This window comes from Accipiter gentilis, chromosome 34 (assembly GCF_929443795.1).
Source record: "Accipiter gentilis chromosome 34, bAccGen1.1, whole genome shotgun sequence".
NCBI lineage: Eukaryota > Metazoa > Chordata > Aves > Accipitriformes > Accipitridae > Astur > Astur gentilis.
The window spans coordinates 15633285-15646388 of NC_064913.1; the positions used below are offsets into that span (position 1 = coordinate 15633285).

At 39.6% G+C, this 13104-nt stretch overlaps 1 protein-coding gene across 6 annotated transcripts in view; it reads left to right on the forward strand.

Moving 5' to 3' along the window:
* Positions 1-13104, forward strand: part of ANO4 (anoctamin 4) — a 190320-nt gene that overhangs the window by 80735 nt on the left and 96481 nt on the right. For all 6 annotated transcript variants that reach the window (XM_049792352.1, XM_049792354.1, XM_049792356.1 and 3 more), the window contains one exon: positions 6769-6905. In XM_049792352.1, coding sequence (XP_049648309.1) covers positions 6769-6905 — 137 coding nt within the window. The remainder of the gene's footprint in view (positions 1-6768; positions 6906-13104) is intronic.

Consider the following 13104-nt stretch of genomic DNA (forward strand, 5'->3'; position numbering starts at 1 on the left):
ATTTGCCTCTGTTGCCTGCAGATGGAGTTTAGGGAGATAAGCTAACCTGAATCACTACCACAGCTTAGACACAAACATCTGCACTGTGGGTGTGTAAATGTAGGTGAATCCTACCCTAAGTAAAACAAGTCTTTGCAAGTGATTAATGGATATAAACTGAATGGAAGTAGGCTCCCAAATTGTTTTAGCAATTTGAATATAATTTCAAAACTAAGTAGCATTAAAGGAAGAGTCTTTTAAGAATGAACATTTTGATTTATAGATTATGTTTGAGCCATTTGAGAAGGACGAAGCTTTTACAGCCTTGGAGAAAGTGTTTTTTTTCTTTATCCAGAGACACAGTTGCTGTCGGGAAGTTAATCTCTATGTCCTTCAGCTATGTTTTCTTCTGGGAAGACAAAAGGATTCCTGTGACTGTACAAGCAGTCACAAGAGCCGGTTTGCAAAGGCGTGTTCTGTGTCCAGGAGAGCGTCTTGTCACCTGCAGTCTGTTGTGAATATCAAATGATTAGGATAAAATATGCCTAAATATTTTTTCTAGGGTATTTGCTCTGAATAGTTGTTGTTTTTATTCCCAGTTGTTGTTAGCATTGATGAAAATTAAAGAAGGCTAATGATGCTTTTAAAGACCACATATTTTTTTTCCTGCTAACCTGAGTTTCCTGAGCATTTCCCTGTTCAGGAAGTGCCATGTGCAACTTTAGCTAGCTGGTATATCTTTCTTTTGCTAGACTGCTGAGAGTGATCATTCAATAGCGGAGATTTTTATTTATTTTTTTTTTAATTTAGTTACTTAAACATTTTGCTCTAAAACTTTTTTTTTCTTTTACCCTATTGAATCTCTTGGACTGCAACTGAAGATAAAGACTTACCATCTCATTATTTACTTTTATGTGAATATACTGCTATTATAGAAGATTTAAAAGTCATTTCTACTGCATCAGAGCTAAATTCTGCGTTTAAGTACCATAGTTCATGGTAGAGCCTTAAATGCATTTTTCTAAAGATATCTGGTAAGTCTTTTTATAAAACAGTTTCTTCTTGACCACAAGATATTCAGAAATTATCTGTAGTCTGTCAGAGACAGTCCACAAACAATAATTACTAATCTGAAAATGGCAAAATAGGGAATTGCAAAACAGGGTGATGCATCTGACCCAAACCAAACTTGTGAACTAGACAGCAGAGGTGTCAAGGTTCTGCATACGAACTCTCGGTCAGATATAAACCCGAATCGTTGCCTACTCCCAGCCTGTACCCATACCACAGCCCCAGCCAAGAGCAGAGTGACCGGGGGGCACCGGGGGCACCCCCAGCCCTGGTCCTCGGTACCGCCCTGGGGCAGCGGAGCCGCGGTCGGGCAGGGCTGCGACATCGCTGGCGCAGGGGCCGACGGCCCTGGGGGGTGACGGGGGGGTCCTCGGACCTGGGGGGGAACCCCGGAGGTCCAGGCAGGGACAGTCAGGGCTGGGGGTGCCCTCAGGGCCATGGCAAAAGGTAGCAAAGGCTTTCATGGCTTTTTCTGAGTTATTACACCGAGAAGAGGGATTTCTTGTGGGAAAGCAGTAAATAGCTTTATTTTTTGAAAAAAGCTCAGATTTCAAGCTTTTTTCATGAATTCCTATAGTACGCTTCAATGCGTGAAACTTAGTTTTATTGCCACTGTAGTAAAGTCAAAATTTTAAGAAATCTCTGGCTTTTTAGAATATTTTTCAAAATCCACTTTATGTTGACTCTCACTAGATTTAATAAAAAATAATTTTATTCTCTCATTTTAATCCTCATAATCTGGAAGCCAGAAATCAGTGAGTTTCCCAAGACAGGGTGGCTGATCCACTGTGTAGTTACTGAATTTAGCATGTAACGTGATAAAAAGTCCTGGGCTGCGGGGTATCTGTAGGACGGCCTCCTTGAAGCAAGGATTTGTAAATGGTATCTGCCAGCCTTACTGAGTGCAGAAAAGTGTTTGCATCCAAAAATCCAAATAGATGTTGTAAAAACATAAAACGTAGTACAAAAAGATGCAGAAGGGTTCTTGGTTTTTCATGCACCAACTTTTCTTCTTTGCAAGTCTCTGCTTAACAGGTATTTTCTACTCAGTGTTTTTATTAAGGGTTATTCTCCAGTATTGGTGCTTTTTTTCACATGTGGAAATGCTCTATACTTATTATAAACATTGCCAGTAAGAATTTTTAAAGGAAATTCACTTTTCAATGTTACTGATAGGCCTAAAAGCTTCTAAAGAGCAGTTTCTGGGATATTGATCTTCAGCTTGCATTATCCAAAGCTGAAGTATACTCGATGGCTTGCTGTGACAATTGGTAATAAAATGACAATTAGTTAACAGAAACACGATCTCTGAGCACGCTTCCATCTTGCCACACAAAACCATAGTCAGGCCCCATTTTTTAATGAAAATTCTTATTTTGAGGCACCTCAGTTTTTGAGCATCCATCTTCAGAAAGTTAAAGGAGTTATCTTATCTTTGAGCCCTACTTTGAGCTCCTTGGTCCAAAGTGGCTTGTGGACCCACTGCGATTGTGCACAGACTCTTGCTCAGAATTTCACAACATTTGGTTTTCAGAATATATGGTTCTACTATATTTGGGATAGAAATATTTTTATATAGACATTTTTTTCAAATCCTCAAGGGATTCTGAATTATCAAGTCACTTTGATTTATTTTTTTTTTTCCACAAAAGGGAACATGAGGGGGAGAAAAGAGCTTGCATATTTAAGCTGATCTAAAACCAGAGGGGGAATTCTTAATATCTCCTGTAGCAACGCACATGCTGCTCTGTATTCCCGTTAAATTTCACTGCTTAAAAAGACATGACTGTACACTAGCACCAGTCTGTCTCCCAAATAGCATATAGATGATAAAATTATTGTATATCATTCTGTTAAGGTCATTTGTGGAAAAATGCATGTCATGATCTGAAGGGGTCAGAAAAGATGGAGCCCTGATTACGCCTTTAGCACCGTTTGGCCGTGTTGGTGTTCACCTCCATCGGCTTGGAGCAGCTGAGCGAGCTACAGGCAGCAGGAGAGTTGGCTTGGAAGTACCGTCACCATTATTAAAGTAAAGCAAACAGGATTTGGTAGAAAAATGGTCTTGGCAAATGTTAGGGCCCCGTCGTTAGCGTCAGTGACTGAAATACTAAGAGTGTATTTTCAAAAACGTACGCAGCAAGGCAACTGCAGTGTAAAGAGCTCTGCTTTTCACCAGCAGCACACCTTTACTGCAACTGGAAGAAGGTAACAGACACCTTCAGCACTGACGAGGTGGTCCAGCACATCTCTTCGCTACTTATCCTATTTGCTGAAGCTATCAACTAGTATGCCAATTACCCGTGTACTTCTGATATAAGCAATTTTCTACTACAGGCAATCCGGGCAGGTCCTTGTAGCTAATTTCACTAACCGACCGAGATTGACTGCTTCCACAACTTCTAGTCACTGCTGAGATGGGCTGGATTTTAAAGTGACCTTGAAATAAGATTTTTTTTTGCTCCTCATAAATTCTCAGAATAATCCAGTAATTCTCTGCTTGAAAACTCCAAATGCATTCGCTCTCTTACCTACCAAGTTGTGTATCTCAAAACACCTACTTAAAAAACCATATATTTTGCCACCCAAAGCATTACTGGCACTTCAGGAAGCAGCAATTCTTGTATCTCAGAGGCTTCATCTTTTATACCGTGGCAGTCTTAATGGCAGGAAAAAGCTCGTTCAAATTCCCTCGAGCATAGCATACAGGCAAAACTTTAATTTTTACATCTTTCATTGCCTCTGTCTGCAACAGATATCTATCTTGCATAATCTTCAGAAAGCTCCACTATTTAATTACGTTTGTATTTTCCACAGTTGTCTTCAGACTATATTGAGGTGTTGATCATATACAGGTTCATGCATTGCTCTTACGGAGGTGCTCTGATGGGTTTTAGTTCAGTGAAGTTGTAAGTCATTCAAAACTTTCTGTTTCAGTAGTTCATTCTGTTGAGTATTCAGATGAATTCTTCTCATATGAACACGTATGCCAAAGCCGATCATGATCTACATCCAGGTTATTGTCTGCTGGGGTGGAATGTTTCCAGTCTTGCCCTTTGAAACAGTAGGACAGTGGAGGGCAGGTGGTTAGACTGTGCTGTCTTGCAGCGCTTCCCCTGTCTTTTATAAGCATCTGTAGTATGATTTTTGTGGACTGAAATGGATCAAGGTGACAACTAATTCTTTAATATTACTGCTGCATGTGCTACACCTTGGAGTCTGGTTTTTGCCTTCTAAGACTCCAAAACCCTCTGTAGCTTGTCCTAGGACAGGCTGGATGCAGCCCCAGTGACCCTGAGTTGCTGCAGGCTCTCCTCATCTCCCAAACCGAGACACCACCAGATGCTCTTCTCCAGCCCTGGCAGTAAGCTCCCCCCTGGCCGGGAACGGGATGGTGTGAGGCCAAGGATGGTTTTAAAGTGAAAAACTCTGTCCTGGATATTTGTCTCTAATGGTATCCTGGCACTTGTCACAAAACTAAGGTAAGTGAAATAAATGGACTGATAGTAAAAAACAGCCTTAAAATGGCAAGAGAAACTTAATATCTACCAAAAAAAGAGAGATTTTTATATCTCTGGTGTTTTCACAGGCTATGATGATATGCACAATATAAAAGAGAGTGAAGTAGGGGAAGCTATTATTCCCATTATCTCTATAAAAGCAGGTTGGGATCCTGCAGAACAGAGGGTGCTATCTAAAACTGATGAATTATGATATGAAGTGTTAAGTAGGGATTAAATATTGCGCAATACTAATTTGGGGATACAAAGAATGATAGATAGCTAGATTAGTCAATATGCAACTCCAAAATCGCTGAACTCAAGGAGTAGTATGATATCCTGAAAACTGTTAATTTGACACAGAATTTCTTACTGTTATTCTGTCTATGTGAAAAAAACCCAACCTGTTAAAAGTATTAAAAACTCAGAATGTCTCCTAAGAATTGTGCTGCTTATGTTAGTTCATTAGCCTAGTATCTAGACTTGGACGTGAAGACTCTTCTGTTGTTTCTGAGATTTTTAGTGGCTTTCTAAGCAAAAGTATTGCAATTGAGAATACAATGTATGTCATTAACCTTGTCCTTATTTTATGCATGAAAACGAAGAAGCTTTCTTGAATATTTTGATAGAGTTTTCATCTACCTACAGCTATAATAACAGACTTTAGATAGCTGTAAAAGACGTGTACAAAAAGGGAGCAATCTCTTCCTCATGTTCATGATTGATAGAAAAAGAATAATATATTTAAATTGCAACATAGGTGCATATTCAGGATGAATATGATGAAGAAAACTTTCTCCTGCTTGTGACAGTGAAAAATAGGCCACCCTCAGAAACTGTGGAGTTGGTGGCATCAGAGATTTTTTTTAAAAGGTTTCTTAAACAGGGCTATAGCACCTGAAGAAGGGAAAGGTGAAAAGGAGATCACAAAATGCTCATGGTGGCTGGGAACATTAATGGCCTTTAATTTCTGGCAGCTATTCAGTCACTCCACAGTGGGGGAATGCATTTTTAAACCTGCAGCCAGTAGTTAGAAATGGAACTAAGTTGCTGCCAGCAATTAGAGATTTTTGGCTGTTCCCTGTTAACATAAATTCTCATCAAGAGGAGTTACAACTGCCTGTCACTAAGTTAGGGGAGCTGCGGAGAAGCAGAAGGATCAGGAGGTTATTGCATAAAAGAAGAGTGATTCCAAAAGCAAGTCAAGTTTGCAAAAAAGTGAGTAGTAGTGGGTTAGACAAATTTCTGTCAAGAGCAATAGATGTTTGATCCAGCTGTAGTCAGGGGAAGAGGCTCAGTAGCTGAACTTTGGGCATCCCTTCTAACAGTTACGACTCTACTGTCGTAATTCTGGATTTTGCCTATGAAACATGAGGTTGGAGAGATGACGGCTATCCACAGTTGAAGCTTGATCCTCAGCCGAGGCATTTTTCTTCTCCTCGCACATGTCTCTCCATAACCCGTGGGGTGCCAAGGTGGACCTCGCTGGCCGCAGCTGCCCGCCCCGCATCTCCCACCCCACAGCCCCTCGGTCGGCAGATCGATGGCCGTTACGTGGGACCGTAGGCTTAGGCAGCAGCTCTGCCCATGGCTTCGCATCGCCTCTTTGCTCTGCAGAACCCTTACATCTCTTTGCTTTTTATCAGGGTTGGGTTTACTACAGCATCCTGTAGACTTAAGCTATTGCTTCGTGCGTGTCTGAGGGCTGTGCAGTAGGTAGATCTGAACGTGCCAGATTTATAAGCATCAAAACGTGCCAAACTGTGCAAAGACAAACTTCTGCTTCTGCTTAAGTAACAGTATTTGATGTCTTCTGCCTCTAGCTGCCCCACAGGTCTGTACAACTTCTAACTCGATACTTTATGTAGTAGGTTAAAAATCTGCTTCTTTATAATAAGGAATTTTCAGAGACCGTACTAATCCAGCAGGTAATCGTTTAAGCCACTTACCCTAAGAGAAGCTGAGACGATAGCTAATGTATGTTGTATCATGACAGAAGATTGCTTATTTGTCATCAGAAATGTATTGTGGCATCCTAAATCTTTATGCGACTCACTGGTGAAGAAAGCGCTCCACTAATGCACATCAGATTTTAAACTTAACATAGTATATACTTATAGCAGAACTAAAAAATGGGATTGTTGGTAATGTGTTACACTCAGTGTCTTCATTTGGTTCAATGGTGATGTGAATGTATATTTTTATTTTTTGTTTTTAGTAGCTAAGGATGTCAACATTTTTTTTGATGAGTTAGAAGGTGTGAACAGCCCTTCCAAAGATGATGACTCCCTGCTTCACCATGGTAACTTGACCAGTACTTCTGATGATGCCAGCAGGTTGGAAGTTGTGGGAGAGGTAAGAACACGCTGTATTATTAATATAATAATTATTCATGCCCATTATAAAAAGGGAATAAATGTAATTTGATTTAAAATCTCATTCTCTGCAATTCAACTTGTATCTGAGCTTTCCCATGGGGACTGTTTTCCATTCTAAGATTATAATGCCGAAATATAAAATATCTCAAGTTAAAAGGAGTTTTATTGATTTCATGCACCCCCAGTGAAAAGTCTGTACAGGCCTTTGTTGTCTGCTTGTTTTCTGAACCATCCAAGTCTAATGCTTCACTGCTTCTGAAAATAATGGAAAAGTTTTCCCTATATTAATCCTTTGGGGGGAAGGAGGGAGGAGGAGAATTTATAATAAATGTCTCGTAAGAAGCATTGGGCATCAGGTATGTGACACATACCCTTCCAGTGAAGAACAAGTGACCTGATGGTGTATAATGGTGGTTCAGAGAACATGCCAGGGAGGAATCATTCGGCACATAGTGCCTTTTAAATTATGTCTTAAAGCAGGCAAAGCATGGACGTGAGGGCTACCTTTTCAGGGAGTGAAGAGAAGAGACCAGGGACTTTTCTCCTTTCCCCCACCCCAGGAATGCAGCTGCATCCAGACTACTTACTGGAACGGTCTGGTGTTCCCTGCATGCTGTGCCTGAGGATTTTTTGGCAGAGGGCTGACTGGCACAGATCAGAACTGGCAGGGACCATACTAACAATTAAAAAGCACGGAAAACTGTAGGATATCGCTGAAGCCCCTGCCCTGACACTGTTTTGTTTACTAGTTTAGATAAAGTTTAGAAGGTATAACTACAGATTGTGTCTTTTTCAGGAGTTAGAGGGTTTTGTGGTGCAAGTTTTTTGGTGAAACACTGCTGAGGAGAGAGTCAGAGATTTTTCCCTGTACTAGAAATTCAGCCCATAGAGAGCTGCACTCCTGGAATGTTTAGACAGATAATTAAAGCAAGAAAATTCAGGGCACCCAGAGATATGTTTGACCTTGCTCACAATTTCATCTTCCCCTTGAGTCGTTGCTCTTCCCCAGGTTCCCATACAACTTACCAAGGGCCCTCTTTGCCTACTTGCACTGTAATAGGTTAATCTGACATGATATTCCCATGTTACGTTTTGGGATCATGTACCATATGGGCTTTAACAGAAGGGCACAGGTGAAAGGCACATGGTGTTTGCAAGTTAAAGACGAAGAACAAACAGAAAATGGTCAGAAGGACAGAGAACGATATAGAACAATATATGCTGCTGTTAATTTAACAATACTGCAAAAAACAATACTGGAAAACCTTTTTTTCCTATTTGATGTATTCTTTGTTGTTTTTTAAAGGGAAGTCTGAGGAATATTTTCCTGGCTGAACAGATTATCTTTTTTTTCACATAACCTTAGCTGAGGAAAATAGCAATGTAGGTCATGTATATGTATAAGTGGGGAAAAAAACCCCAGAAAATTGCAAGTCTTAATGGAGTCTGAGGGATGCTATAGCCTACAAAAAAAAAGTTTCAAAGTCTTTGGCCCCAGCTTAATTCCAGAAGGAAAAGATACACTGTTTAGATATCATGCGGTTTGTATGGATAAATGGGAGCACAAGTATATAGTGGTGGTGTGAACTCTGAAGCTTCAAGATTCCTTTCAGTCTTTCAGTTTAGTTTAGTAGCCAAAAAAGCCTGTAGATGCCCCTTGATGTCATCAGGACAGGGGGTCTGGCAGCAGTGAAAGTCTCTCTGAATGTATTGATGTTTGTTTGGTATAGTTTTGAAGCTAACATTTCAGCAAAATAATTTAATATGATTCTGGCTTAATTTATTAAAATAAATTTACAATCAAAAAATTTACAAGGACATACCAAAGGTTTCTTAGCACTTTTGTTTAGCTGACAAATTGAAATATTGTTTGCTTCAACCGTTAGTTGTTTTTGCCCAACCAGAAGATCCAATGAAGACTTTATGGATGGAGTTTTATCAACAGTTCCTTAACAGATGCAAAGCCAGATTGAGATTCAGCTTGTGTTTGGCTAAAGATGGGGGTTTTATCTGTTTTATGTTTTATTCAAACACAGCTATAGTCTGAGTGAATTGAAAATCACATTTCCCTTTGTGTGCATTGATCGAATTCTTTTTACATATGCCAATATAATGATCAGACATACACTTTACAATTTAAATCCGGGGACATATTATCACTAAAATATTGTACTACTTCCACTGAAATTTCAGTTTTGAGAAAAGGAGTAGCAGCAGAAAGAAGGTAAAAATTAAAGTAAAAACTATTTAGGAGCTGTATTCTAGGCATGCATCCATTATGCCTTTCTTTCTATGGAATAATAAATCAGTCATCTTTATCCAAACAAGGGAAAATGATGGAGCTGGGACAAAATTTTATTTCTACTTCAGTGAGCTTACATGGCCTGTTCTTGACATTCCAGCTAATGTAGGTAGTTTTGAAATTAAAATTATAAGAGTCACTCCTACAGGCTTCACTTTAAGCATCAAACTCTGTTGATATTTGGGGGCAGTGTTATTAATATTGTGCGGAATGGTAACAATCTCTTTTATAAATTGGAACTGGCACTGAAGATTATGGCAGAAAAAAAGTATTCATGTTGCAAAATAAGAATTCTGATGTTCTTTATGGCAGTTATGATAGCTTGTGCAATTTTAGCTCAGTTTTCTTGTGGGTATTTACCAGAATACAAGCTAACTACATAATTATTTTTTTTTTTTTTGACCAAATGCCTGTTGTCTTCAGTGGTCAAGGTGGATATGGAAAGAGATTATCTAAGCTTTCTGAGAAACCTACAAATCTGTTACTTCCTAACTTTTGAGCACTTGATTTTGCAGCCTTGGTAATTTCATTATTAGAAAAGTTCCATGTAATTAAATATATTATGGTGTCAAGAAGACTATAGCAACCAGTGAAGATACATGGAAAAATAAAGTTGCAGCTTCCACAGAATTACAATCTAAATGGGCAAAAGAATATTAAGAAAAAAGGACACACAGAGAAAATAGACTTCTTTGATTAGAACTGTGCCTTAAAAACTGGGTGGTTCTGGGTTCTTCTTTTTCTGCATAAGTTCACAGGTTATCACTATTAGTGGTGCAGGTATTAATGCCCTCCACCAGCTGTGAAGTTGCATGCAGGGGACTAACTTCAAGTAAATACAAACAACAGGAAAAGACAATCTCTTTAGAGATGCAAAGATCCTATCTTCACTGAGCACCCGTACTGACAATAACCAGGTACTGAAATAATTAGGAATGAAGAAAGATTCTAATCTGTCATTAAATTAGTGAACAGTAGAGTCCCTTCTGATTTATATTTTTAAAGATCTGCAGATAAAGTTTCAAATTTCCTTGATTCCCCTAACTGCACTTTTCTTTAAATGTTCCGTTTAAAGTCTCTATGGCTGTTAGGGTTACGAATCGCTCTCATTCTGGGTAGTGAAACATTTGGGTAAGGCCTTTAGCCTAAAGCTCTCCTAGCATGTACGTGTGTGTGAGCCGCATGTCTGTGAATGTTGATGGGTCCCAATAGTGGGTCCGAGAATATGAAAACTACTGCATTCCTTGGAAAAGAATTCCCTATTACACAACTGCAGATACATGCATTACAAATAAAGCTGCAAAGATAGCCAGAAATGCTAACTAAACTTCTTCCTAGAGTGAAGTCTTCCCTGTTCTTCCACTTTCTTCCAGCATCCTTTTTCAGATGAAGGAATGGAGATTTGACATACATGACTAGACCACTTTCCCACCAAAATCTGCAGTCAGACCTGGTTCTTGAAATATTTTTTTAATCAGTTTAGGAAAACTGAATTTTGGAGTTATAATACAGGGAAAGGTGATGCAATGTCTGGAGAAGGGTCAGTGAAGCTCAAGGTAGGAGGGAGATCTCTGTCTAGAATAGTGTAAGCCTGGAATACTGTGGACGATGCAAAAGCCCTGCAGCTGCTATTTCCTGATGCTGCTGGGACAGCCCTGACTGTCTCCATATCATGTTAGATCCTCAGAGTTCTTGTATGTCCAGGCGCAGTCTATAAAGCTGCCTTACAAGCTATGACAGCAGGCAATAGAAGGGGTTCCTTCTCAGAGGCCACACCAGTCTAGTAGGGTTTATCAGTCTGGATTTGATGTACTCTGTTCCTAAAATGAAAAGGACCTCCAAGTACAGATAAGCATGTCCAAGCTGCCTTTCTGAGCGAAAAATGACAATACTGTAGCGGGGAGTGTTTCACAAGTCCAAGAGAAAGTAGTGTTCTCGGGAAGTCCTATTTATAGGGGAAGAAGTCCTACAAGTCAAATAACTCAGCTAAATCTCATAGATGGTCTTTAATATAAGGTTCCACCATGCACTGACGGGTCAGTGTAGGGCGAACCAATTTTTTTCAGAGAAAGATGAAACATAGGAAGCATAAAGGGCATATCTATTTTTCCAGTGGAATCACTACTGCACACAGAGGTACTTGTGGTACTCTCTGGGTGGGTCTGTGCTAACATTTTAATTCAGATCAGGAGCGTGCATTTGAAGTGAATGTCTCAATTGCCCCTACTATGCTTTGTTTGCATTCCTGAGCAGTGTTGGATTTTAAACCTGGATTCCTTCTGGATGCAAATAAATTGGGAGATGTACTCCAGGGAGTCTCCTGGACCAGACTAGAGTGGGCCCAAAGCAAACCCTCAAGCCTACGTAGCGTGGACAGCAGATCCTCAGCACAGATTGTTTTGCTCTGCAGGTGCTTTCCTATTACACGTCTTTACTTGCTAAAATACATGTAGTGTCTCTAGGACCTCCAGGACAGGAAGGACCACCAAGCTGAGCCACTGCCTCAAAATCTCCTACTGCAGCCTTCCTTTATTTAAATAACCTTAAATACCCTTTTGGGGTTTTTTTATGTCTTCTCAACATAGATTTATTTTTTTTTTTAATGTAAAAAAAAAAAAAAACAGCTTACTGAGCTGTTTTCATATTTAATGCTCTGTGAAAAATACTTTTGATATCTTGATAATATTTTTTGTCAGCATGATATGCAGTATAGATACAAATGGTTTGTTACTGTTATTTCCTTAGGACTTAAATCTTTTTTCTTGCCTTCTTTTTCAGCTCAAAGAACTGTTCCACTATATCAAGTCTGCATTAAGCTGTGTCAGGAGTCAGGCACTGTAATAAAAGAACCTTAGAAAAATTCCCCTTTCTGCCTTCAGTAAACTGGATGTACCAAGGGGATGGGACATTTGGGATGCTTTCATTGGTTTTTCCATTTAATCAAAATGTCTGCTGAGAATCAGGAAGATAGCTTACGCTAAATTCTTTGAATGGGAATGGGGGGGGGGTTTGTCTGTAAGAATCATTTGTCCTATTAATATGTTTACTTCTTGCAATTTAAATTCAGAAGCAGTTCTCCTATGGAGAAAGTATTTTGAAAATTCCCTACTTTTCCCAGATGTAAAAGGCAAAATATTCATTTTTCAGAGATTTGATCATATATTATAGGGTATAGCTATTTCTGGCAGGAATGGTTGAGCAAATTCTGGAAAAACAGACAGAAATTAGCCTAACCCTCCCTTCAGCTTGGAGCTGGACTGATCTTGAGGTCCCTGAAGGTCCCTGCCCATTATACTGCTCTGAGGCAGTGCTGTTTGTTCCCATGTATCATTCACACTGTACATTTTTTGTATTAAACGCTCCAACCTGCAAACTGCCACACAATTTCGGCTTGTCCGAAAGTGAAAGCTTAACCCCTGGGCAGGACTTGTATTATGTGGAAGTAGTGTTAAATTGTGAGGAGGATCTGTAGAGAGTTTCATCTCATGAATTTCTGGGAAAAGAGCAGCAGTTTGGTCTTTCAGATCTCAGGAGAGGGACCTGGTTGACCTCTTATTAACAGTGAAATCAAGTTGTTTATTTCTGTCGGAGCAAACAGGCACGTTCTTTGCGGGAAATAGCTAAGAAACAGTATTTTTTGCATTTACATACTGCTAGACCAAAGTCCAGGAATTATTTTCAAATAAAACCAGTGGGTTTCTTCGGCTGTTCCTTAAGCAAAGACTATTCTGTAGTTAGTCTGATGAGGGATAGTGTGGTAGGTACAGGATTTCCATATTATTGTCTGTGTCCTGTGAGGCAGATGTACTAGAGTCATCAAAAAAGCAACGAGAATCTCTGCACCAGGTTTTAGTGTTTCTCGCTACAGTAAATG